The sequence below is a fragment of the Scatophagus argus genome, chromosome 1, assembly GCF_020382885.2.
Source record: "Scatophagus argus isolate fScaArg1 chromosome 1, fScaArg1.pri, whole genome shotgun sequence".
In the NCBI taxonomy this organism is placed as follows: Eukaryota; Metazoa; Chordata; class Actinopteri; family Scatophagidae; genus Scatophagus; species Scatophagus argus.
Window position 1 is genome coordinate 15,115,323 of NC_058493.1, and position 25,660 is coordinate 15,140,982.

Genomic DNA, 25,660 nt, shown 5'->3' on the forward strand with positions numbered 1-25,660 from the left:
ACCTCCTCCCTTTCTACAATTATGAAGTAGCAATAACCGCACACCCATAATATTGAGCCAGATGAGTATGAAATGAAAATATTCTTTTGACAGTTATTGTGAGGATTCATAAATTTTGTTAGACGGATCATTCTCACTGTGTTGTGTATCAAATTTGTTTAGATATTTCTTAAGAATACAATATGGAGACCTCTGCAGCTCCATCAAAAAATTAAAAAAAGAGCATTTTAAATGTTCAACAATATCTTCTGGATGAACTCAAATGTGTTCTTCATACCTTTGGGGTAATCCAGATGGGGTGCATACATCAAGCCGAACAGAGGACAAAGTGCTTGAGGGGTTGTGGGAATCTCATCCATGTTAATGTTTCCTTCAAGGATGATTGCAGTGCTGTTAATCAGTCCTCAGTCATGATGCTAAGAACCCAAACAGGCACCTGGGTGAAGTCACATGCAGAGTCCGAATCCTGCATTAAAAATAAAAGAACACAAATAAATTAAGGTAGTTATAGTGTGTTCACTCTTAAGATGCACAACATCACATAGAAGAAACAAGCACTCTTGTGTACTGTCTTAGAGAGCTCTTTGGATTATGAGCAGGTAGAAATGGCTGCATTTCAGCACCAAGTCTTAACAAACAGAATAAAAAAATACAAAAAGGCTATACACCTTCATCTGGGAAGCTCAGATTTGGCTCAAACTTTAAATGCATTGAAAATGATAGAAAACATAGATGTGTTGTTGCAATTTAGTGGTATAACCTTCTAAACCCAACTCTATATTCTATTCTCTAATTCTATATCGGGCAGAAATCGAAATGAAACATTTTCACCATAGACTAAGATGGAAAATTACTTTCCTTCAGCATCACATGTGAGGCATCAAACTTGTTTGTAACTCCCAACTGATTAAAATATGTCACTTGTTTAATGTTGTGACATCCCCACTTAAATATGTTTTGTTTGCAAAGTGTGAATACAGACTATAATAACTTACTTGACCTCAATTTTTGGGAATTTTACTTTTGGCTAAGCCTAAGGGCTGATGATGTCCTAAAATGTGCACTGTGCGCTGGTCAATCATTATCATTATAAATGTACTTACTGAGTAGCTGAGGAAGAATTCGCTGGAATTATCTCCAAGATACAGGGGCAGACATTGCAGGACAGCAGTGCGTGTTGTGGTGATGTCATTGGTCTCATGGAAAAGATGACAAAATAAGAATAAGCAGAAGATTATATGAAAGCAAACTTATTTGGAAAGAAAATTCTGTGGATGTGTGCTCAAGTTACAAAGTTGAATTCTAAAGAATTACTTGTATTGTATTAGCGGCTGTAGGCCTAGCTGAAGCTTGCAAGCACACTACCATAAGGTGGGAATGATGAAGAATATGAAACAACACTCACTTGTGTATTGATTGGCTGGAGGAGGCGATCGAGTGATTGGCCGGCAACTCCTTTTCTGGTTTTGAAGAGTTCAATGAGACGAGAGGCATGATGGTCCAGAGCTTCGTAAAAGTCTTGCTTGAGGTTCTTACTAGCAACTCTGTAGAACTTGGCAAAGACCTTAAGAAGCAAAAAAAACACATCCAAAGGATTGTTTACTCCACCACGGTAGTCATTTGATGCCAGTAGTCTATTTGACCGTCATATAAGAGACATTTCTCAAACAGTAAAGACCAGATGTACTCAATGATAAATCAATTAATCATTGAAATAATCAAACGAGTCAACACAGTAATCCATAATGAAAATAATGATTACTTGTAGTGTGGTTCAGTATAGTACAGTGTAAGTGGGGCATACCTGACTTTCTGTGAACAAAGCAGGCCAGCGTTCCAACATCCTTTTAACTGGAGGCTGTTCTTCTATGATTTCTTTGTGTTGCAAAGAAAATGTCTGGTCCATCATTTTCTTCACCTCAACTGAGTCCAGGAGCCTTTTCTTTGCTTCACTTTCAACTTGTCTCCTAATGGAGTCAAGAGTATCTGCATTTTCACATCAGGAAAATTTGGCAAGAACTCACTTCTTCTTGGCCTTTTTATGTTATGATGACTCTCCTTCAAGGAAATCCCTCTTCCGCTTGTTGCCATTCACAGTGACATCGGCCATTCCAGATCTTCTCATTTTTGTACGGAAACTCCCCATCTTGAACTTAATGCTATTCTTCCATCCACAATATCCAGTGGATGATCCAGCTTCTTTCAGTCATGGATGTTTTGCAATCAGTGCAGAGGCTACTTTTCTACAGTATTCCTCTGTGGGGTATGCTGTGTACTTGTACATTGTCTCTGCCAGTCTTTCTAAGATCACGTTTCATGTCCCGAGAAACATCCATCCGAGTTCCATCCTTCATATAGGCAAAGTCTCCCTGTCTCAGTCGAAAATTTATATCCACAGAGAACTCTTTAATATCAAATGCAGAAGGCCAAGGATCCGGCCTCATCAATTGAGATTTTTCTTCACTTGTATACAGTATTTGTGTATCAGATGTGCTCGCTGAGGACAGTGTGTTAGAGACTGAAGACAGGGACTCAAGACTTATAATTTTCAGCGTGGCTCGATCTGGCAGTTCTGACACGTCTGTCAGATTGCAGTGGGCACTGTTAAACTGTGGGTCTTCAAACTGTAGATTGAAGTCATATGGTAGTGCCACTTTAACTTTTAAGTGTTTCAAAAGAAACTCAAGGCTGCCTGGTTTCTGATCAAGACTGATTCTTCTAATGTCACAAATCAGTGACGATGACTCCGATTGGCCACTTCTGTTCCATTGTAATACAAAGAAAGCTAAAGTTAGTGTGGCTAGCATAATATGTAATGGTTCAAAGAAACAAACAACATGTCTCTGACTCGGTATGGTGACAAAGGAACAACATCGTTTAACTCAGTCAACTGAGTGGCAACCAAGCCTGTGCTGCTTTGTGTCAATTCATAAGCACAAAGACGCTCATGATACCATGCAACCATTGGTTTGCACAACAAAACAATGTCTGCATTAAGCACTAGCTTAATCTGTCTGAACTCTGGAAGCCCTCCACATGAACCAACAGAAACCACCATATCTGCAGCATAGTTCATTCCATCAATACTGACAGACACAGCTGACAGGACTGTGTTTTGGAGACCTCATCTTTGGTGCAAAACGTCTTGAATGTTCCCTGGGAGGGAAGAAATCATTACGGTCTTTACTACTACTGTTTGTTTGGAGTGCTGTTTTGAAAAAGGAAGCACAGTCCAAATGGTACGCCATCATCTTTTGATGGCATGACCACTCCCTCCAAAAAATCATGAAGAATATCTGGAGGAAATCCACGACAGGAAATTCTTTCACTACGTAAATTGCTCTCCTATTGGAAGTTGAAAGCGAGCCTCCAGCTGATGTGGGTTTCAAAAATACATTTGTGTCAGTCACTGCACAGACTACTTCCTTAACAACAGCATTAATATCAGGGGACTGGCGTCTTAGTATCTCCTCGATCACAGAAAACATCAGCGGTTCTGAAAGTTGAAATACCTGTCCTATTAGCTGGATGATTTCTTGGAGAGCTCTTTCAGATATGTTCAGTATTGTCTGCATTTTCAGGAAATGTGAGTCAGCTGGGTCACAGGTGCTTTCCTCAGTGCCACAGAGCTGCACAGCTATTCCTGGTTTGAATTGAAGACTAGATGTAGAATACTTTTGGCCATGATTCCTACTTTTGTGTGTGTTAAAAGTAGAGTAAACATTTGTCTCAAAGTCACAATCCAGACAGGGGCACTGCACTTTTTGCATCAACTTCAGATGCTTGCATAAATGTGTAAAGAAAAAAAAAAATCATTTTCACTGCAGGGCTCATTAAACTCACACACTTGACAATTAAATGTCTGCACATCATCTTTTTCACTGGTCAACTGTGAGTGAATCTTCAGGGCATTAAATGATTTGAACGTGCAAATACACTGCTGATGAAGACGTGGTATTGGTGAGGTTCTTGTGAAGCCACCATGCTTTAATCTATGATGATTTAATAGCTGGCCTCCTTTTGGAGAGACAAAAGTGGAGAACTTACGCGTCCACTGCATCCCTCTTCCAGTAGACACTTAAAAAAAAAAATACAGGAGAACAATAAATTAGACTAAAAGATACAGTGGCCACCTATTGTAACATCTAATGTTGAAATATTTGGGATTAACAACCTGCCCATTGAGATGTTACTAATTATTTATCATTATTATTTGTCATCATATTTTATATTTAAATCCAGTGACAGAAATAAAAACAAGTGTAAAATGTATACCTATATTGTACAGTCTTTAAATCTTTTTGTACAGTCTGAATCTGTTTTGGAAACACCAAACAGTTGTCTGCATTCTATAAGACAATACCAAAAAACATTTATCATCATTTTTTTTTTTACAAAGGTTTTTAATGTAATTTTGCAATGGTCAATCAAACTAAGACACAAAAATAAACATGAAATAAAAATTACTAAGAGTGACAATACCGTCTCAGAAGGATTTTGGTCCAGTCTACTGAGAAAGCTTCTTATCAATGAAGCAGCAGTGATGGAGGAGGTGCAGTGGGATGAAAAGCTGTGGCTGCTGCTGAGTTGGTCTGGCTGGGTAAGACAGTTATCAGGTACCCTGGTGGCCAATACAGTCTTGGTGACTGAGGGTACCTCTTTTCCAACTGCCACCAACTTCACTGTCACAGACACCACCTAAGGTAGGTTATATGGAGAAAAAAATAAAAAATGTATTAAATCAGTACAATATTAACAGTCATGTGTTACCACATTCTAATGTCCATCATATCTAAGCAAGATTAAATGATGAACTGATTAATATTGTTTCTATAATGTTTCCAGATTAGTGTATTAAACCTCCTTATTCAAACAAAATGTATTGCTTGAGGATAAGCATCACTAATTAATCTGACCTGTATATTTTAATGTCTAAATGAAAGCAGTAGCCAACTTGTCTCCTTTCTGCTGTGTTGGTTTTAGTATTTAGGGTCTCATACCACCTGCATGAAACAAACCCAACTGGGTAAAGTCACTAGTCTGTGCCAGGAGTCAGCATTTATCAAAATATTGTAGTTATAAATAAATGTAAAAAATATAAAATTATTGAGTGTGATGTACGGTTGTGACGGCTATGATAACATCATATATTAGAAAAGTACAGCGCTCGACTTCCGTGCTCATCGCGGCTCCAGTTGCCGGCGATGGCCGTGGACCGACCCGCTGCTCCAGCGGGCGTGTACTGAGCCCGAGAGGAAGCGCTCAGTTTGAATGTTGTGTCTATAAACTGCGACGAACAAACCTTAACTGACGTTACACACACACACACACCGTCTGGACTGACCTTAGCTAATGTTTACGTCCCAGCACGAGCATGACTGCACCCTGACACACTTGTAAGTTCTGCTGCCTGGAACTGAAGCACGGAGCCGGAGCCGCCGACCATAGCCTGTTAAGCTAACTGGTTAACTCATACAGCTAAATTAGCAGCTCGTCGTAATCCAGCAGCTAACAGACAGGAACCGGTGGAGACATGTTAAATATTAACACTACACTGGGTCAGACAGGTCCAGACAAAGTCAAAGCACTTTTAATCGGATTCGCTCATGCTGAACTGCTGCTAACGTCAGCTCTCTGAACCCGCACAGACACACACACAAGCTAACATGCCAACAGAAAGTCGGAAAGTCAGAGATGTCGGCTTTCTTCGAACAACTCTCATTTCAAACATTAAATTATATTGACAAGATTACAAACAAAAGCTTTAGACTTACAGAAACCAACACTGGAGTCAGCCTTTGGTGAGATCACTGGGGACAGGTGCACGACTTTGACCTCTTGCGTTTGAATGAGTTTGGCGGTAGCGGTAGATGCGCGCTAACCGGAAATGGACATGCGCACTGGGGTGCACAGCTCTGTAACTTAAGTCTCATACCATAAACCATACACACTCTGATAAACCACGTTCGTATAACTTAATGAAACAAATATGCGGGTAGGAAGTGCAGAAAACTCGATGAGAGAAAGTAAACTTAAAAACTAGTATGAATTAAGTTAAATGCACTATTTCATCTTAAGTCAGGACATTGTTTGCATTTATAGTGTAAAATAAAGCGTCTATAGTCGTTATAAAAACATATCTGCCCTGAAACACACACACGGAAGACAAATTGGTTAAGACAGGATAAAGTATGTATCCTCCGTATATGTCCTGTATGTCCTCTCCACGTAGTTAGATGGGAGTGTGGATACCTTCTGAGCAGTAGAGGGCAGCACGTCCTCAGTGTTTCACATGAGTCTGTCTTCATCTTCATGGGGGTCAGAAAACTCATTGAAACCTTAAACATATGTTTGCACCATTACACTCTTTCTCCTGCCAAGCACGTGTATTTATTATTATTCTACCTAAACTTTCTAATGCACATATTGAGGGAACTGATGGGGTTTTATTTCACTGTGGTTGTACTTTCTATGATTACATTTGACAAATAAAGTTAACTGGATGACTGATTGATTGAACTTGATGCAGTAGGAATGTTTTTCTCTATCCTGTGGGAAATAGTTGGCAGTTTGTCAGTGTGTGATGGAAACTGAAGCAAGTATTGTTTTTTGTTTTGTTTTGTTTTTTAACAAGCCGCTAGTGATGATGCTGAGTAAAGTTTTAACTTGGCTGATATATGATAGGAAATGGGTTCAACATGTTTGACCTTTGAGATCCACATACAACACTGAATCGAAGTGTGCATTGTTGTCAGTTACAGTTTACTACCACTGTGGGGCGCCACAGTCAGCCACATTCACTTCTATATCTAATATTTGTCAGTGACAACCACCATCACCTCATGCTTTCAAGTTTATTAATTAACTGCTGCCTTGTTCCCTTTACCACATTATTGTACCGTCCTTGAAATTAGGTGAAAAAAAGCCAAACTATTTAATGACATGAAGATTATAACAAGTTGCACATCTATTGATGATATAAAGACAACGTCACTTTAATTAAGATTAGACTTTAAATAATAATCAAATTAAAACAGTTACATCTGTAAGATGTAAGATAGCTACCTGAAAAGACGACAATATAATTCCTAAATGTGTGCCACATTGCCGCACGCCCCAAATCTCTACACACATAAGGGGAGGATTTATCCTATTGGCTGTCAGCAACTTGCTGTCGTGTGACGTCAGGCGCAGCCGGGGGTTAGGGGGTGTCGGTGGTGGGGGCATTTAGAAAAAAGGCAGAGAGGAGGTGAGAGGAGATCACTGGAGACTCCGTCAGGGGACAAGACACGTCCTGAGAAGCTCGGACGGAAGGAAAACACACCCGCGCACACGCTGCGGATGAAAGGCCATCACACACACACATCTCTGCTCGGAAATCAACGCACGGACCTGGCTCCCCACGATCACGGATACAAACAATCCAACCAGGATATTTCCTCCTCCCCAGCCTTGGCAGATGGGATTTATCGATCTGATCCTCGCGCTCACCTGTTTGTCCAACCGAGGCTGCACACAAACTCACGTGTCCCGCACATCTGGATCCTGAATGATGCTACCCGCCGTCCCCATCAGCACATGTGGATGTTTAGTCTCCATGGTTGCAGGAAGAATCTTGCACGATGTGAAAGTGAGTCTTCTCGCCACAGTGGTCCTTGATTAGTTTCCACAGATAACATCTACAGGCGTGTTTTTAATGAATGCATCTCATTCTCAGCCTGAAGACGCACTTGGCCTAATGTTAGACGTATTTTTAGGAACAGGGTGTAATAGGCAGCTTGCGTTCATTTAACTGTGTTACAGTGAAGTCTAATGTTTGAAATACGGCTCATCATCAACAACTACAGCCAATAAGTAAAGTCATAGGTGGGCTTTTATGTCTGGTTTAGTCTAGTCAGATTTTATATCCCCCCCTTCAAAATCGCACTTTGTGTAAATCCATGAGCTTTGGTTGAGACAGACACCGTGTGGCTGTTTACCATGTACCTGCGACCATGAAGCTGGAGTGTGCAGGCCTGTTCTGTTGTACCAAGAGCCCCTCACAAACCATTAATTCACTGAATCCATGAAGGCAACTTCACACCACTAGTGTGAGGTCCACGAGTGTGTCCTGCTCGTCTAAAACTGGACGAGAGGCCCAGTCTCAAATCTGTGTGAATATATAAATTAGCCAAATGAACGGTTATGATAATAATGGCAGTCATAAATGGGAGACTTTTCTCCCAGATATACAAAGAAAGTGACGCATGCCTTGTCAATGCAAGCTCCCCAATTATAACAACTGACGTCAGACGCACCGACAAAGAAAGGCGTGAGTTCATCGTGAGGTTATTATGAGTTAACGTATAGATTATGAAAACTGTGTTGCCAGATTTATTGGCTGTTTTTTTTGTTTTTTCAATAGTAACCAAATGTGTTTTCCGTCACTTTTTAAAAAGTGACAGGACCGATCACATGTAATATCTAGAGTTGCACTTTGAAAATTAATCACAATATTAAGTGTAAAACGAGCTGGAAACAGCCAGTTAGTCACCCTACTTTACTTTTTTTTTGTAGTGATTTATTACAGCTACTGTGTAAGATTAATTGCAACTGCTCCACAAAGACTTGAGTTCTGTCTGCAAGTGCAGGATAGATTATGTGTTTTAAAGGCTTTATTTGTGTATTTTGATGAATAAAACTACTTTTATTTGGGCTTTAAAAAGCGTTGAAAAACTTCTTTCAGTTGCTTGTGGAACTGTGCTGTGTTATGAAATTTCAATATTGAGGTATTTCAGGTTTTACAACCCACAAAAGCCCCTGCAGTGTTAACTTAAGCCTGTAATTATAGGCCTGCATTAACTCTGTCATAATTTTCTTTGTTCCCAGGAAGCTTCAGACTTACCTTTTGCTGTTACAGCAAACAACGGAGCCTGTTCCTGTCTTTGGTTATCTAGCTGTATGAGTGTTAATCATCCATCATAAAGCTAGATAACCGAAAGTAGGAATGACCTCCAGACCCTCCATTTCCTGCTTTTATGTGACTAAACAAAAAGAGGACAAAGTGTCGTTTCAGGTAGGTCACAAAAAACTCAGTAGTTCTAATAATCTGAACATGAAAATAAAAGCCATTGTGATCTTACTGTCACAGTTAGGGCTGCACCAATTAGCAATTAGTTAAATCAGCTGATCTAATCAACTGACCTGTAAACAAGCATTTAGATAAATGATCGATTGTTCAAAAATGCGAACTTTTCCCATGCAGTTCCAACTTTTCATTTGCTGCTTTTCTTACTCTTACACGATAGTAAATTGAATTGTATAATTTGGATTATTGATCAGAAAAGCAGTCTGATGACATCATCTTAGGCTTTTGGAAACTGTTTGGAGCATTTTTGTCATTAATTGCAGCCCTAGTCACACAGATCAGAAATAGATCTGTGTCTTTTTATTTAAGTTTCGGTGCACAAATAGAAACACTAGGCTTGCTGATTTAATAAATATTTTCACTGAATTTTACAAAGTTTTGTTGTTGAGCTTTTCGAATAGCACAATTATCACACACCCAATGTTTAACTATCTGACTTGGAAGGCCAAACACAAACAAGATTTTCTTATTTTGTAATACTGAATAATAACTTTTGTAAGCAATGTTTTTGTTATCTGTGACCATTGGTAACATGGAATTATTTAAACAAGTCAGTGTTGTTTAGACAGAAAATATATACTTGAAAATTAAAATAAAGAAAGGGCCCCTGCTGTATGTGAATGTATTCAAACACACGCTTTAGTATAACTTGAATCTGCTTAACCTCCTTTATAAATTGAAATATAATTTGTGCGTTTCATTTGAGAAATCCTTAAAATGTTATTAAATCCTATATTTCTTGAAAGCATTGTGTCAAAACAGATGTCTTTGTGCTTTTGCTGTATTGAACCACTGTGCTGAAAATAATGTGAAGCAAGTGGAAGAATACAACATGTGTTGCCCCCATAAGTTCCACTGTAGAATTAACATGAATTAGCTGTTTGTCAGCCAGGCTGCACATTTTAAACGCCCACTGTTTCAAGCTGACTGTTTCCAAAAAAATCACAGACAGCCCTGCATTGCTTCCTGGACTCCAGTCCTGCAATAAAATAAAATATCTGACCAAATCTGAACGGTTACAAGAAACTAAAATTTCCAGCTCTAGACAAGAAAAGACAAGTGTCAGCTCGTCTCATAGAGCAAAATGTTCAAATGATCCCAAAAGTTCCCCTTTGCTGGTGCTGAAAGAAAATTATTTTTATCGCAACATTTTTTGAAATTATTTTTAATCAAACAAAAGACATCATTTCATTTGAATGCAGATTTTTTTTAAGGCATTATTTGATATACAGACAAAGCTTATACTGTCAGCAATTTTAAACCAAGTCTTGTAAATGTAAAGATATTTTTCCTTTATTTAAAAGACCACCGCTTTACTCTGAAAGAAAAGGCCTCTTTCCGTAATGAAGACACGTGTCGGACTATGCTAGAGCTCAGCCTCCTGCACTGCCAGAACATCATATTGTCTGTAAGGAAGCCATCTTGATGGAGTCTCCCAGCTGCCTCTAAAATGGTTGTGTTGGCACATACCAGGGCTGCATTAATTGGTCCGTCGTTAGCCATCTATCAGAGCCTAATCGGTGTGTCTTTAAGCCTTCCTGTTTGAAGTCTTACTATATGTAAGATCAAGATCAAGCTAATTAGTGAGGTCACATAACTGAGACCTTTTAAAGGCCAGCCAGTGAGTCAGTATGCACGTTACCTGCTACTGTAATTAAACAGCAAATGGATGAATCAGTGATTCGGTGGGGGACAATCTCGTGACATTTGATTACATTGATTACAAAGCTGCTGGGAAATTTTTGCACACCTGACACCTCTGAGATCCCAGTAATGTCAGGAGTGGGAACATAATCACGTAAAAAGTTCTGTGAGTCTAACAAGCCAAATGAAGTTTACAGAAACAAAACCTCATATTACATTTAACCTTTTATATGCAAATATTAAACAGGTTTTAGAAGAAAATTAGCCTATAGCTCTAAAATTAATACTATTATCTAAATTATAAATGTTAGAGTAATTGTTGCACACCTTTTATTTAAAAAGGCATGACAGGTCACAGACATAATGAGTCATATTTTTCCATCTCTGACATGCAGACATGCCAAGTTAATTAAAACCTGTTGAGAACTACCTGCAGCCAGCTAATATTCAACACCATACACCTTATGGTAGAAAACAGAAAAAGAAAAGAAGAGCTAGGCAGTGTAAAATAACATTATAATTCTTTCAGATGTTTTAATATAATCTGTTTCTTTCCTCGAAAAAGAAACTCCATCTTTCAGTGAAGTAATCCAGGATTTTTGTTGGCTTACATTTATAGAAGTTATTGGAAAAATAGTTATTTGTACATAATAGATAAGCCTAACAAGTCTTATTACAAGACTTAGATATGGCCCTTTTCTCTTTGAGCTGCTTCTTATTTTGTCAGAAAATTAAAGGCCAGAACAACAGGCCTGTTGTCTGTAAATCTGTTGCTCTGGCAAAGGAAAAAAAAAATCTTAACGTATTATTTACTATTTATTATTCTATGTGTGGTTGGTAGACACACAGCAAAAAGTTCCGTTTACAATAAGGATGGAAAGAAATGTGATTTTTTGTTCTTTTTCAATAAAGGGCGCCGTGATGAGAAACAGCTTGGTGATACGTATTTTCATTAATGCTTCAGTATCAATGCACATGAATCACAGTAAATAAGTCAAAACTAAACGACTAATTAATAAAGCTTTATCTCGTAGTAGAGAAAAGGTGCAGCCCCTTTAAAAAACTGCCAATTCGTCTGTTTTAATGTCTGCTTATGTACATTTAAGTTAAATTAGGCCACTTTAAGAGCTTCCTCTCTGTCTCTACTCGTGATGTTGAAGAGAAGACACATGGACATTTGGACAGGATCAAACTGAGCTCCAGGTTTACTTTTGTCAGGTGGACTCACAGCTCAGTACAATTACGTATTATATCATGAAACGAGACCGAGTCCGTCTTGTTTCACAAACACGGCCTAGGCATTGTAGGCTACTTACTTAATGTACCTGCAGTGTTGAAGAAACAGAGAAACTGAACCTCACACCGGAAAATGCGCCGCAAACATGAACGCATCTCGCACAAAGTCTTTATCCGACGTTAACGCTCTGTGTTGGTCTCCCCGTCAGACCATCGCTGTGGGATAAAAGCAGGCCTGCAAAAAACAAAAAAAACAAAACAAGAGTGGCCTTGCAAAGATGGAAAATAAAGGAAACAATCACGCAACTCCAGCCGATAATGAATAGGAGCCAGACAAGCTCTGCATATTAACATAATTGCATAGAAACGAGAGGAGCAGAGCGAGTATTTAAAGGCGCAGCAGCACCCAGCACGCACCTCCGTCCGCTCTTATCTGCGTGTCTGCAGAGCAAGACGACGGTCTGTGTGCACAGTTAAATCATGGACGGAGAAAATCGACAGTTAATCATTTATGGCCGAATTTGTTTGACATTGTTATTATTATTATTTACAAAGATGCAGCATCCTTTATATGAAATCTAACGTGAGCATATGTTGTATGCTGTTTAAGATGCTGTGCCCATAGGGGCCTACATTTAAAGCAGGGGGAAATGTTTATTTCTTGTGAGGAAAAACACAAAACCAGTTAGCCCATATTTAGCCCATAAAAATATTAAAATCCAGGGTTGTAAAACAGGGTTTCACAAATACTTAAGTCACGTATCTCCTCACTGAACTACTGATCATTTTGACCAGACACCAAAAGTTGTTGCATATAATAGGATAACTTAATTGTCCCGATTCTGTAAAATTTGCATTTTGCTGAAATAGAAAGGGTCAAAGCTTTGTCCAAATTGTCAAGATATACATTCTAAAAATACTCAAAACACTTAAAATACCTACAGTGTGTACATTTTAAATGTCCAGGGAGAAGTTAAGAGGACACAACCTGGTAAGTGTCCTTGCTTTGAACTGTTTGTACTTTGAGAATTTAAAATGATCAAACATCACTCGAAGTGACAATTACTGACAAGACTACCAAGTTTAAAACAGTCAAAGCTCTGCTCTGTCCTCAGAACAAACTCCACGGTGCTTCATAATCTGATTTATAATTTCTGCTGCTGGCCTGTTGCCCTCCACACACCACCTGAGTTTGAGGTTTTTAAAGGTTTTTGTTTTCTTACCATGACAAAGGCAAGTAGCCCACTGGTTTTAACAGTCAGTGCCATGGCTTGAAAAATAAAAGGGGAACTGTTCCTTTTACCAGGCTGTAATTAGACCAGCAGCTGGGGGAGGGGCAGTTGTGAAGCTGGGTGATAATATGAGCTCATGCAGCAAAATACTGTACAACAGCCAATACAGAGCAAATCACCGTTAGCTTGTTTAAAAATACTTGCTAGTCTTATAATCAAACCCTTGTGTGGATGTATTTGTAGTAGTACCAGTCAAAAATAAATACACCTACACTCCGAGAGGTAAAATGATTAGAGTAATATCTTTAGCAGTCTATAATGAGTGTGGTGGAAATCGTAAATGCTTTTTACATAAACGGAAACATTCCTGAAAATGATTTTTGAGGAAAAACTATTATTTGATTTTAATCAGATTTATGAGCTGTTAGTGGACACACACTCACACACAGTCTTGTTTCCATCACTTTTGGGGACATTACGCAGGCTTACATTCATTTCCTGGAGGCTTAACCACCATCTAACCATAACAGTAAACATGACTTGCCTAATCCTAACCCTCACCTTAACCAAACCCTAATCTCAACCTAACCTTAAAGCAACTCTTCACCCTAATATTTAATGATTTGACATTGTGGGGACTTGCATTTGTCCCCATAAGTAAAGCGGGTCTTCACAATGTAACCTTGTAAACACATTACACACACATACACACAGTGGCCTGCACCTGATGCACACCTGCACACATGCAAGGCACTAAAGTGATGCTCAAACACACAGGCTGGCACTGTGCACTGCAGCTGCTGAAGACCCTGTTGGCAAACAGTAGCCAGAGTCCGCATTATCATTCTGATCCTAGCTTCGCTCCACAATGGCTGCTTTGTGAAAGGAGCACTTGACAAAGGTTTGCCACTTCTTTTTCCCAACATTGTGCATGTGAGAGGTTCACTGCAGTAAACCGTGGGCAATGAGGTGGGAATGTCACACCAGACCAGACAGTGGCAGATGCCTGCATTAGCACTGCAGCCATGAGAGTGTCTCCTGGAAAAGTTGTTCCTTTGTCTTCCTGCCTCTTTATGTCTGTGAGTGACTCTCTCACAGTGAGCATGTATGAGTCTGTGGTCTCATTCCAGCCTCCAGTCTCACTAATGTTAATGAAAAAGCCTGTGGCCATTGTGTCAAATGTGCGTCCTGCTTGATTGATATTACTAGAGGGAGCTCAATAGAGCACAGTTCTCTGCCAAGTCTGAACACTTCTCCTGCTTGCATGGATGCAGTCTCTCTTACATTCAGTTTGGTTCAGTCACAATAAACTGACACTTGTCCAGATATTCACAGGACAAAAAAATAAAAAAAACAAACCTCACAAATTCTGTCCAGGATGGGAAGTAAACACAAAGAGATATAAAACGTGCTATAAATAAATTGTTATACGTAAGATTGTGGAATGACAAGATCAGATCTTTACAGGTTAATGTAAACCTTAACTTGAGTATTTTTGATGTGGAATATTTTTTGAAACCAGGTTGAAAATTAAATTGCTTAATATTGTTAGTCCTAAATCTGAAAAATCAGAAAAATCATGTATCTATATCACAGTTCACAGTTATTTTGTCTGTAAGCAGACAGAAGACATATAAGCTTCTTTAACTGTAAAATACACTGAATGCATATTTCTTCTTTTAATGATGTACACTGACAAGGATTCACACAGAGATAGAAATACTATAATTGGCAGCATCAGTAAAAAGACATTCAGATGCATGAATTTGCTGGTCTTCACTGTAACGTGAGCGTGTCTAAGAGAGTGTTGGCTCAAACGGTTTGTTTGAGGGGCATCACACTCAGACCGTGCATTAAACCTGCCATAAGCTTTCTTTGCAGGTTGCCTTGTAAAGAGCTGTTTTGTTTTCTGTGCTGAGACCTTGCTCTGCATTTTACAATATACAGGACAAACCCAAACATGTCTTTCCTGGTCCAAACAGCCTCATATCTCAGTGCAACAACCCGTGTTGAACGACTGCGAGGCAGGATATTGTATGTTTTACGTCCCCGCAGCCTCCTTTCCCTCCCACAAGGATACCGCAGCTGCGATCCCGTCTTAATCTGGGGATACACGCGATTATCCTGCTATGGCTTGTTCTTGGCTTTGTAACAGCGACAGGGGACCTTTCACAGCTCCTTTTTTTCCCATGGTCGAGTGGGTCTGAGCAGCTAAGACCCCTGATGTGGACCAGTCGCCATTCATGGGCCAGAGCAAACAAGCAAACACAGCTACCCTGAGGCAGATAGATAGATAGATAGATAGATAGATAGATAGATAGATAGATAGAACACTGAATCCAATGTTGAAAATATTTGCCATATTATTATTGTATTCCAGCTAATAAATTATTACTGCAGCTAATACTGTTTAGAGAATTATTTTATAATCTTATTTATAACATATATCCCACTAGACTTCATGGTATAGACACATGAGATTATTCCTGTTATTACTGCATTATTTTTTATAGTATTTATATTAGTAGAGACTGTCATTTATTTCATTATAACAAAACACATTATAATTTCATTGCAAACAGAGTTTATATTTTTTTAATTTTTCTATTCAAGGTCCACTTTCAAGCCTTTTCCTCGAGAGTTTTCAACTGCACTATTATTACCTAATTTTAATTTAAATGATCCTAAACAAATTGCTGATGGCAAAACATTTGTTTGTTTATAATGTAACATGTAATGTATTATGGGAACTAAATCACAGAACAAAGACTCTCAGGAATGGATTTCCATTCTCCCCCGCCAGTCGTTCAGACTGTCAGTCAAGTTCAAGTTCATGGGGGTAGAAATGTCTCGACTCTTCATTCACTTCTGTCGTTCCCCACCCCCCAAACTCCTCCTCCTCCTCCTCCGCTCGTCTCTCTTTCCATCCCTCTCCCCCATGCTCTGCAGTGGCTGCACAGCATTACTATGACAGAGGAGCAGTGGCGTTGTTATGGCAGCAGGCTGGACAGCCTGGCTATGTGCTGGTGAAAAGGACAGCCTGTCAGAGAGAGAGACTCAGGTTCAAACCCAACAGCTGGGCACAGGCAGCTCACATAACTGCCCCCCCCCCCCTCAGGCTTTTCAAACACCGCACAGACTCTGGGAACACCAAAAATGCCACATTCATCATCCTCACACACACACTGTGCCTTGTTCAACCTCCTATATTGTTTCCGCCCCAACCAACTCCTAATAACTTTTGTGTCCATCCTTGCATTCATCCACCACTTAACATCACTTCTCACCTGCACTTCCAGCCACCTCCCTCCCACACACACACACAGTCTTGTTTCCATCACTTCTGGGGACATTACATAGACTTACATTCATTGAGGCTTAATCACCACCTAACCATAACAATAAACATTACTTGTCTAATCCTAACCCGTACTTATTAACCAAACTCTAACCTCATCCTAACCTTAAAGCAACTCTTCACCCTAATATTTAATGATTTATGTTGGGGCCACTTGCATTTTGTCCCCATAAGTAAAGTGGGTCCTCATAATATGACTGTGTAAACAGATTATTGTCCCCACAACTACTGGAATATTCCTTCCTTGCAACACCACACTTCATTACACCCACCTGTATTATGTAATCAAATTAAGATTTAAAAAAAAAAAACTTAATAAAAACAATGACAAGTTCTGAGTAGATTTTCAAACCCAGTCTGTGTGTGCTCGTGTGTGTGTGTGCATGCATGTGTGTGTGTGTGTGTGTGAAGGAGGGAGATTTTGTTGAGGTCTCATTCAACTTTGAGCATGAAAGGCTGATCATTTGCATAAACTGCATGCTGTCTGAAGGGTTTGGGGGTGGCAGCCATACTGAGAAAAGATATGAGAGTGCATGAAAAAAAAAAACAACAGAAAGCATGATCAGTGAATTGTAGGGCTGCAAGAAGAAAGAGGAAGCTTGAATAAGAGAGAGGGTGAAAATTGGCAAAGAAAGGGTCTTACCACGTCTCCCAGTGGGATTAAATTGTCCAGGAACCTCTTTATATATAATTTGGTGAATCTGGCAGCAGCATGGCTGCAGGTCTGATCTCACATCGAGCTCCTGCCTGCACTTCATTAGCCTTACATATGCTCAGATGATGCAACTGGTTAAAGAAAAGTGTAAATGTTCAGAGTCTTTTTTTATCTGACTGTACCTGCACACAAAGAAATGTCCTGTGTACATGTCGGATTACAGAGCTCATTTTTATTTCTTGTGTTGTTGTTTGTCTTTTTTTTAGAAAAGGACCATAAAGATGCTGATGTCATCTCGCAGCTGAGGATCTTCAGAGCTCGTGCCAGTGTGTTAATCACGCAGGGCAAAGTACGAGGGTTTAACTCTGTGCAATCATGCTGCAGAAATGACGAGCTCCTCTGCTTCATGTACGAACTTCAGCTGCCAAGTTTTATTATTATGACAAAGACTTTCTTCATATAAACAGAGGTTTTTTTTTTAGCATTTGGATGATTTTTAGTTCATTTAAGACTGTTGTTTTTGTTCGTTAATTTATTCGTATGTTGATTGAGATGAATGAAAATGTTTTTGTCTTTAATTAAACAAATGTTAGAGAAACCCAGTGTGTATTCTCTGTGTTGAACCTGCTCATCAAGGCTGCTCTCTTGAACAGAGGCAGCTGAGTAAAAACATGATCCAGTCGACAATATAACAACATGCTGTTCATAGTGTGTTGCTCTTTTAAACTGCCGATATAAAGGCCTGTGCTACTCTCTCACAAACAGCAGATTAGGGCGGGAGAAGTGAGGAACCAGCATTGGCTCTTTTGAAAGTAAAAATAAAAGAAAGGAATCAATGAACCAATCAACAGGTGAAAAGGAGGCTTATAAACTCCAATGAGAAGAAAACTGATGGTTAAATGTTAACTCTTCAGTCCCATTTTGCTGGCTATAATGTAGGCTGCTGTGCCAAACCGATGTGAAGTGATGGCTTATCAAGACAATAAAGTGACTGCATCCATTCTTGCGGTATTTTTAAAATACAAAATTAAATCAAAAGTAAAATAACTTGACAATAACTCGACAAACCCTTCACAAGTAAAAATATGATCTCATGCATTTCTCTGCATGTTTGACAACCTATACAATAGACAATCAAATAGCAATAAAAACAAATATCACAGGCCCACCATAGTCAGTTCTCTCCCTCTAGCTAAATGTTGTGTAATTTCTAATAGCGGCATGAGACCAAACTGTTGATTCACTAAAATGGCATCAATGTGACTCACAGATGCAGGGGCTTCATGCGGCCTGTCTGTGTAAGCTGCCACCCACAGTGTGAAGACCTCATGTCCGGAGAGCGTCAACCTGCTGCAGGACAGAGGGAGTCATGACCTTTAAATCCTCCTGGGGGACACGAGCTGACCCGGCACAAGCCAACAGACAACAAGTGCATAATCTTCCTCTGATGCGTCCGTTTTCACCACACTTGCTCGCACACTGTATTTTGGTCATCAAATAAACTCAAATAGGCCCACATTTATATTCTCAGCAACAATCTTACTTCAGTCCCTCACAAAGAGAGAATTGTGCATGAGGAAAGTGGTTTATGAGTGTGTCCCCAGAGCCTTAGGGGAGTCAAAGGTCATGCTCAGTTTTTCTCCGTCCTTTGTAAATCACTTCATCAGAATTCCTTGAATTACAAACATGAAGCAACATTTTTTGAATGTGCAGACAAAGTTTAAAGTTTTATATCCAGACTGTTATTTATGGAGTTGTTGGGAGCACCTGTCCTGTTTCGATATCAGGGTGCATAAAGAGATCTTGTGTTGTTGTGTTGGTGCTGAAGAGCTTCACAGATCTGCAACGAACCCTGACCTGACCCCACTCAACATAAAGCAAGCCGGTCCTCATCAGCCAACATCAGCGCTGGACCTCACTGATGCTCTGTGGCTGAATGGGATCAAATCTCTGAGGCAGGATGCAGAATGTTTACAGTGAAGGCTGTTACAGCAGCATTTTAAAGTCGGTGCTTGTGGACATGTCATGTTCACATAAAGATTTTAACACACTTTTGTCCTGTGCCTTTCTCACGACTTTATCATATGTGGGCATTAATGCCCGATTTATCTGTTTTACATAATTATTCAAGCTTCACTGTGTGTCACACGGCTGTTATTGTCTAAGCTCAAAGGCATCTTTGAACACAATCAATGAATCATTCCTCCTTGTTTCATATAAAAAATAATCTGTGAAAACAAGAGTGATGCATGTGAAGCTGTGTCAGACGAAGATGACCGGAGGAGCTCACGAGCTGCTGGCTGCAGGTGTTGTCTCTCACGGCACTCAGTGTGTATTCATTCATTAATTCTGCTCAGATTTTGTCAGCAGATAGAGATAGATGTTGTCTATTGTAGCAGGAGTCACTGGAGGTCGCATTGCTCACCAAAAGCCGAGAAATTAATTTTCAGGCTTTGCTGCGGAGAACAAAGCACACTTTTATGTGCTGTTATTATACATAAATGAACTAATACTTATCCTGACATCCTATTCATTACACTGCTTCAAACTCAGATCAGGAGTATAGGCAATATTTTTCATGAGACAAGACTGAGTTTAATATGTATGGTGTATCAGAGTTTTTGTCTGAAAGCACCAAAAGGTGGCACTGGGCAACATCATCATGTACGTTTCTCTCGAAGACGTTCAGAGTGAAGTCAGACATCGTTGCCATGCCTCATGAATGACGAGTAGGCAGCTGTAGACCAGGTTTGTGTCTATGGAGGGCTGCACATGATTGTCCAGTCATTTATATCTTCCAACTCAGTGAGCTTTAGGTCTTGTACTCTGCGTTTGCATAAGAATAGAATCAGGTCCTGTGAACTTCCCCAACCTATTGACCCAGCTCCCCAGACATGAATAGCTCTGCTTTGAGGCACCCCAGCCTCTCAAACAGGCTTTAACCATGCCTTAAGTCCCAATCATGGTAATTTAATATATCTTAAGCCCCCGGCTGTTTTGCTGGAGCCCCTCCGCAGTTTGTTTTAGGCATTCTCTGCCTCTCACCTCATCAGCAATACTCCTTATTTTGCAAATTCAAGGGGCTGCTGTGGCACTTTCAACAGCTAAATAAGCCTTGATTCTATATAATGTAAAAGAAGTTTTTTTCCTATCAGCTATTTCTCCCTGAAAATCAGGGAGAACAATGATGAAAGAGACGGTCTCAGATGCATCAGGGCCTCAGAAGTGGCAGCTCCAGGTCCAGTGGTCTCGAGTATGTCATCAGTGAATTTGTAGTAACATAATTATATTCATATATCATGTAGAGACAATCTGAGAAAACCAGCTGAAAGTGCTGTTGCGGGGCTTTTACACATAAAAAAGTTTATAGATTTACAGGCGTATATAGACTTTCAATGAAAAAAGGCACCAAAGAAAGTGGAGCTAAAATGATTTTACATCTAAACAGACTCTACTATAGTGGTGTTTCTTACATTGTACTGCTGTATTTGGGTTTATAAATAGTGAAACATTTATAAACCCAAATAGAGATTTTTCCTGTTCCTGGTGCCCGTGTACTTTGTTAAACTGACATGACAACTTGACTATGCAGCTGATGACTCATCATTGAATAGACAATTAAAGTGATCATCTGAATTCCAGAAAAATGTGGTGCCTCATTTCAAGCATCATTTCCTATAAACAATTTTACTAACAAAAGTAATTAAACAGGTTCCACCTTGTTTCTGTTTACTGTTTCATAGGTTTTACACCACATGATCTGTTTGTACTCACAATGTAAATTGCATGTCTTTATTGCCCGTAAAAGCTTGAATGCAAGTGGTGTCCCTTGAATGCACTGAAGCAAATAATGTTTTCTCTATTGATTTTACAATTATTTCACCAAAAAAGCAGCAACAAACGTTCGCCATTAACAGGATGTTTGTTGGCTCTTAAGTTAGTGGCCTAAAGCACAAGCTTTTTTGGATTTATTTCAAGTTGAATGTCTTTGTATTTAGTTATTTTCATATTAACTTTTTTCTGCTCAAAAAACATGCAACTACCCCATAAGGTAAATACCATGTTCATAAATTTTTATTTTCTAAGATGTGCTCTTGAATAATTTGCAACTGTTTAAGTTTAGAACTAGCGTATATTTTATTCAGAGGACATACATATGTGCGTTTGTCTTACGGAAAATACTATTAATTTATTTTATTATGATTGATTTCCCCTTTTTATTCTATGTACTAAGTAAAATGCACATGAAAACATTACATAGCAAGGTACTGCATGTTGCTGAAGTCACAGTGCTGGAAAATGTACCTGATATTGTAGAACATCCATCATTATAAAGTATTTGATTCTGATGTGAGGCCTTGGTTCTAGACACTGTGAAAAACCCCAAATAAATAAATAAAAACTGTAGTGAAAGTCACAGTCTTTTCCGACAGCTTTTGGCCAGCTTCATTAACGAGGTGACATTCGAGTTGCAGAGTGTGAAAGACATACTCTCTGTAAAGACAAACTGCACTTTGAGCGTTACGTCTCCTGTTTTTAGACCAGAAAAAGATGAGCTGTGGTGACATCTTACTGAGAGGGTTCACAGAGAGAGGAGCCAAATGTCTTGTGACGACTGCTGCGATGACAGAAAATAGACACACACGATAAGTTTAATGATGTTTAAACTCATGAAATTCCTCACTTGTTATATTTACAGTTGGGAAAGATTGCACACTTTGGTACTAAACTATGGTCACTTCAGAGTAACCAATAAGATGGCTCTTGTCTGAAGAGTATCATGTCAAAATTACAATAATATGTAAATATCTGAAAGATGATAATGATGCAGAGTGAAATATGAGAAACAAAATTGGACTTAAAAAAATGTGTGTGACGGACTAAATGACCAGCCTGTTTCAGTGTCACTTTGACACCACCTGCTGGAATTAAAGCACTGTGCGTTCATCACACGGTTCTTTCATTGCTTTCTCGTGGGCATCTACCACATCTTGAAGTGATGTTTTGTGTGTGCTTCCCACAGAACAGAGAAAAAAGTTTGTGAACAACCTTGTATCCAAACTGCAGTGATGCTTTTCTATCTACATTCATTATTTTTTAACCAAATAGTCATAATGGATGTTTTTTTTCATGCAAACAAACAAAAGAGTGTGCGAGGATCCTGGAAATATGTTCAAAACAACATTGAATGTTGACTTTGTATATATGAAAAGCACAAACTAAGTTCTCATGTTTTTATGTTCTTGCTTGTATGAAGTCCACGTAATATGATTTTGTAAAATGTCAGAACCCTTTTGAAAACCATCTGATTTAACAGAGTTTACCATGCAAAGAACAAATTACTCATATAAGTAAAGGACTTTCCAGCATGCATCCCATGTATTCAATGTGGTGCATTGTTTCAGCTCACTGGGATGGCTGATGAGCTTAGAAGATGGGGGCACACATGGATATTTTCCCAAAGACAGCAATGGACTGAAACAAGGACCTCATCAAACTTTGGAACACAAAAACCATCCCTGAGAGGAGAAACGCATACAGAGCAACAAAGCACACGTTTGTTTTCTCTTCTCGTCACGTCCCAATCAAACCCTCTAATTAACATGGTTTCTTTTCAGATAGTGAAGATCAAATAGTAGCAATTATCTGTGCAAACTTTGATGAGGTGGAATCCCATGCATTCATGGCTGCACATTCAACAATAATCTATGTCCCGGGCCTGGTTCACCGCACAACAGAGCTCAGTGAGGCCCAGTCGGCAAAAAAAATCATCTCTAATGAAGGTCTACACAATGATCCACACTGTGCCAAAAAATTGCAGGACACAAGGCTGACACACACACAATCACACACGCACAAACACACACTTTGGTTTGTTTCTCAAAATGGAAACTGAAAATAACAGATGTATACAGCAATGTGGACACTCTAGTCATCCAACGGGATGTTCAGTAGCAGGCTGGGAGTTCAGCAGTCGTGTCTTACATCTGAAATGCAGAATCAATCAATGCAATAAAGACACGTCTAAGCTGTGTTTCAGCCAAATAAAAAAAAAAAAAATCAAACTAACAAGCCAATGAGGAGGTCATTTCTTTGCTTTAGCAGTTGGTTTGAACGTATTCACGTTTTGAACATGGACATTTGGAATAGTTTTTAGCCATGCTAGTGGCATGACTCAAAAGGCTGGTCATTTACCACTTTGATGGAGGCTGAGGTATGAATGGATCACCCTGAAATGTTTTACAGACATTCATGGTACCCACAAGAGGAATCCAGCTGGCTATGACGATGATGATGCCCTGACTTTTCTTCTAAGCACCACCTTTAGGTTCAAATTTGTTGTATTGAGGATCCATAAAGATTTAGACAAGCTCATGTCCCCCTCAGAATAAATTGTAACTGCGGGGAGAACATGCTATGCCATGTTATTAAAGAGCCGTAGTGACAAGTGCCATCAAGATTTTTGTTACCTTGTACTGCTGACAGCTTTTCCAGTTCAAGCATCAGTTTTTTTGTTAACTGTAAAAAAAGGACAGTAATGCATATATATGCCCATATAGTACGCATATAAGCATACAAATACATAAATGTGTAGTGTAGTAAGATGTACTAGCAAGAGCTGCGATGGACTTGCTCCCATTTGTTACCAAAGATGAAAGTCTCCATGAAGAGATGAGCGACAACTACCAAACATCTCACTGACAGACTGCGTGAACCAGCGTTAACCAAAAATGGCTTTACACTTAAAGTTTAACTGAAGCACATAACACCTACTCTAATCAGGAACTAAAAATTATTATTTTAGGGTGTTGTTGGCAAAAAACACACACAAACACAAGATCCCACACATACACATGGACGCTAGTACAGAAACACACGGGATCTGTGCCCCTATGAGGCTGGGAGGGAAAAGGCTGAATTTCATCAGGAGAGCACACAATCACAGGGCCACAGTGTGTCTCTGTAGCCAGGCAGGGCAATGTGTGCACATCAGGTTTTGTGAGGCCCTGACGAGATGTGACAGCCCAGTTCTCACTCAAAGATCCACGAATTTGGTCCATTTTTCTGCCTTTTCCATTTACAATGCTTCAGTGGAGATTTCTTTATTTCAGAATGGACAATGGTCTCTTTCTTTCTCATTCCCTACATCTCCCTCTCTCTCCCTCACACACACACACACACACACACACACACACTCACACACACACAAAGACTCGCTGGCAGACGCACGCACACTTGCTTGCTGTCATGCTCATTTTGATGGTAATTAATGACATCACCACTGCGTGCGGGTGCATGATGGTGTGTGGTGTGTATGTGTGTGTGTGTGTGTGTGTGTGGAGGGGGGGTGCGTTTGTTTGTTGAGCAAACCGTGGGAACAGGGAGCTCTCCAGGGTGGCGAGGCAGGGAGTCAGGGCCTCTAACAATACATATGCTGTTGCTTTTCACCCAAACACCCTCCCTTCCCAGGAGAATCATTCCTCTCCCCTCCTTTCCTGTCCCCCTCTTTCCCTCATTTTTTCCAAGACTTTCCCTCCCTTGTTTGCACTTGTCGCAATGTGGAGCGTGAGCTTACTGCCCCCTCTCTGCCAGTGTGTCTCATCAGCTTTAACTTAGCGTCTGGTAAAGATAAGTCACATGGAAGTGTGTGAATAAGATGGCACCTGGCATACAGGAATGAATAATTTGAGCCTTCGTATTAGAGCATCGACTATTTACATCCACTCGCATTGCCGTAAAGAACAGCTTTTTTGCGTGCTACCCATTTTTGTATGTCTTTTACAATCAATAATTCTGCTTTCACAAAAGTACACTTTTCAGTACATTTTTTCCATAATGCTGTCTTTGTCAAGGTTCATTAAAGAAATTACACTGCTGCTGCTACACTGACAGTAATCTGCCAGACTGCTGGTTTCACACTTTTATTTAAGCAGTTTTGCAGACAAGTAATATAATACTTACTAAGAGGCCAGGTGTTTGAAGTGACATGACCACAGAAAAGGCACGAATTTAGGTGAGGAAAGGAGGAAAGTTATATTTAAAGCCTTAATTAAATGCTGTGGTTACAAAAGACAACCAGTTTTTATCTCACATGATCTGTGAGAGTTGTGAAAACAGATTGGTAACTCCTGGTATTGACAACACACTGGAAATATAAACATTAATCCATAATGTCCCAGCCAGCTGGTGGCTTTCAAACCAGAACCTATGAGGCGACAGTGCTAACACTAACCTTTTTTTTATACTTACAATGACTTTTATGGAAACATAAAAAACTGATGTTCATGTCTTGTATTATAGTTTGCATGGAAGGTCAACAACTGCATTTCACTGTGCAATACTGTATTGTATAATGATGATAAATGATAAAAGCTTGAACCTTGAACTTGAAATGTGCAAACTGAAAT

The 25,660-nt window shown here is 39.5% G+C and overlaps 1 protein-coding gene and 1 long non-coding RNA gene across 2 annotated transcripts in view; one reads left to right on the forward strand and one right to left on the reverse strand.

The window, feature by feature from the left end:
* The window catches only part of LOC124064477, a 956,368-nt gene extending 949,141 nt beyond the window's left edge, over positions 1-7,227 (reverse strand). Inside the window, exons 1-6 of the mRNA XM_046398980.1 lie at positions 7,129-7,227; positions 5,785-5,877; positions 4,483-4,698; positions 1,406-1,564; positions 1,104-1,196; positions 278-466 (exon numbers count right to left, since the gene is read on the reverse strand). Of these exons, the coding sequence (XP_046254936.1) occupies positions 398-466; positions 1,104-1,196; positions 1,406-1,564; positions 4,483-4,698; positions 5,785-5,877; positions 7,129-7,227 (729 nt within the window). The 3' untranslated portion in view covers positions 278-397. The remainder of the gene's footprint in view (positions 1-277; positions 467-1,103; positions 1,197-1,405; positions 1,565-4,482; positions 4,699-5,784; positions 5,878-7,128) is intronic.
* On the forward strand, positions 7,227-17,699 carry LOC124057405. Its single transcript, XR_006843106.1, has 3 exons — positions 7,227-7,630; positions 8,869-9,055; positions 17,519-17,699. It is a non-coding gene; the product is annotated as an uncharacterized LOC124057405 (long non-coding RNA).
* The last annotated feature ends 7,961 nt before the right edge of the window (positions 17,700-25,660 follow it).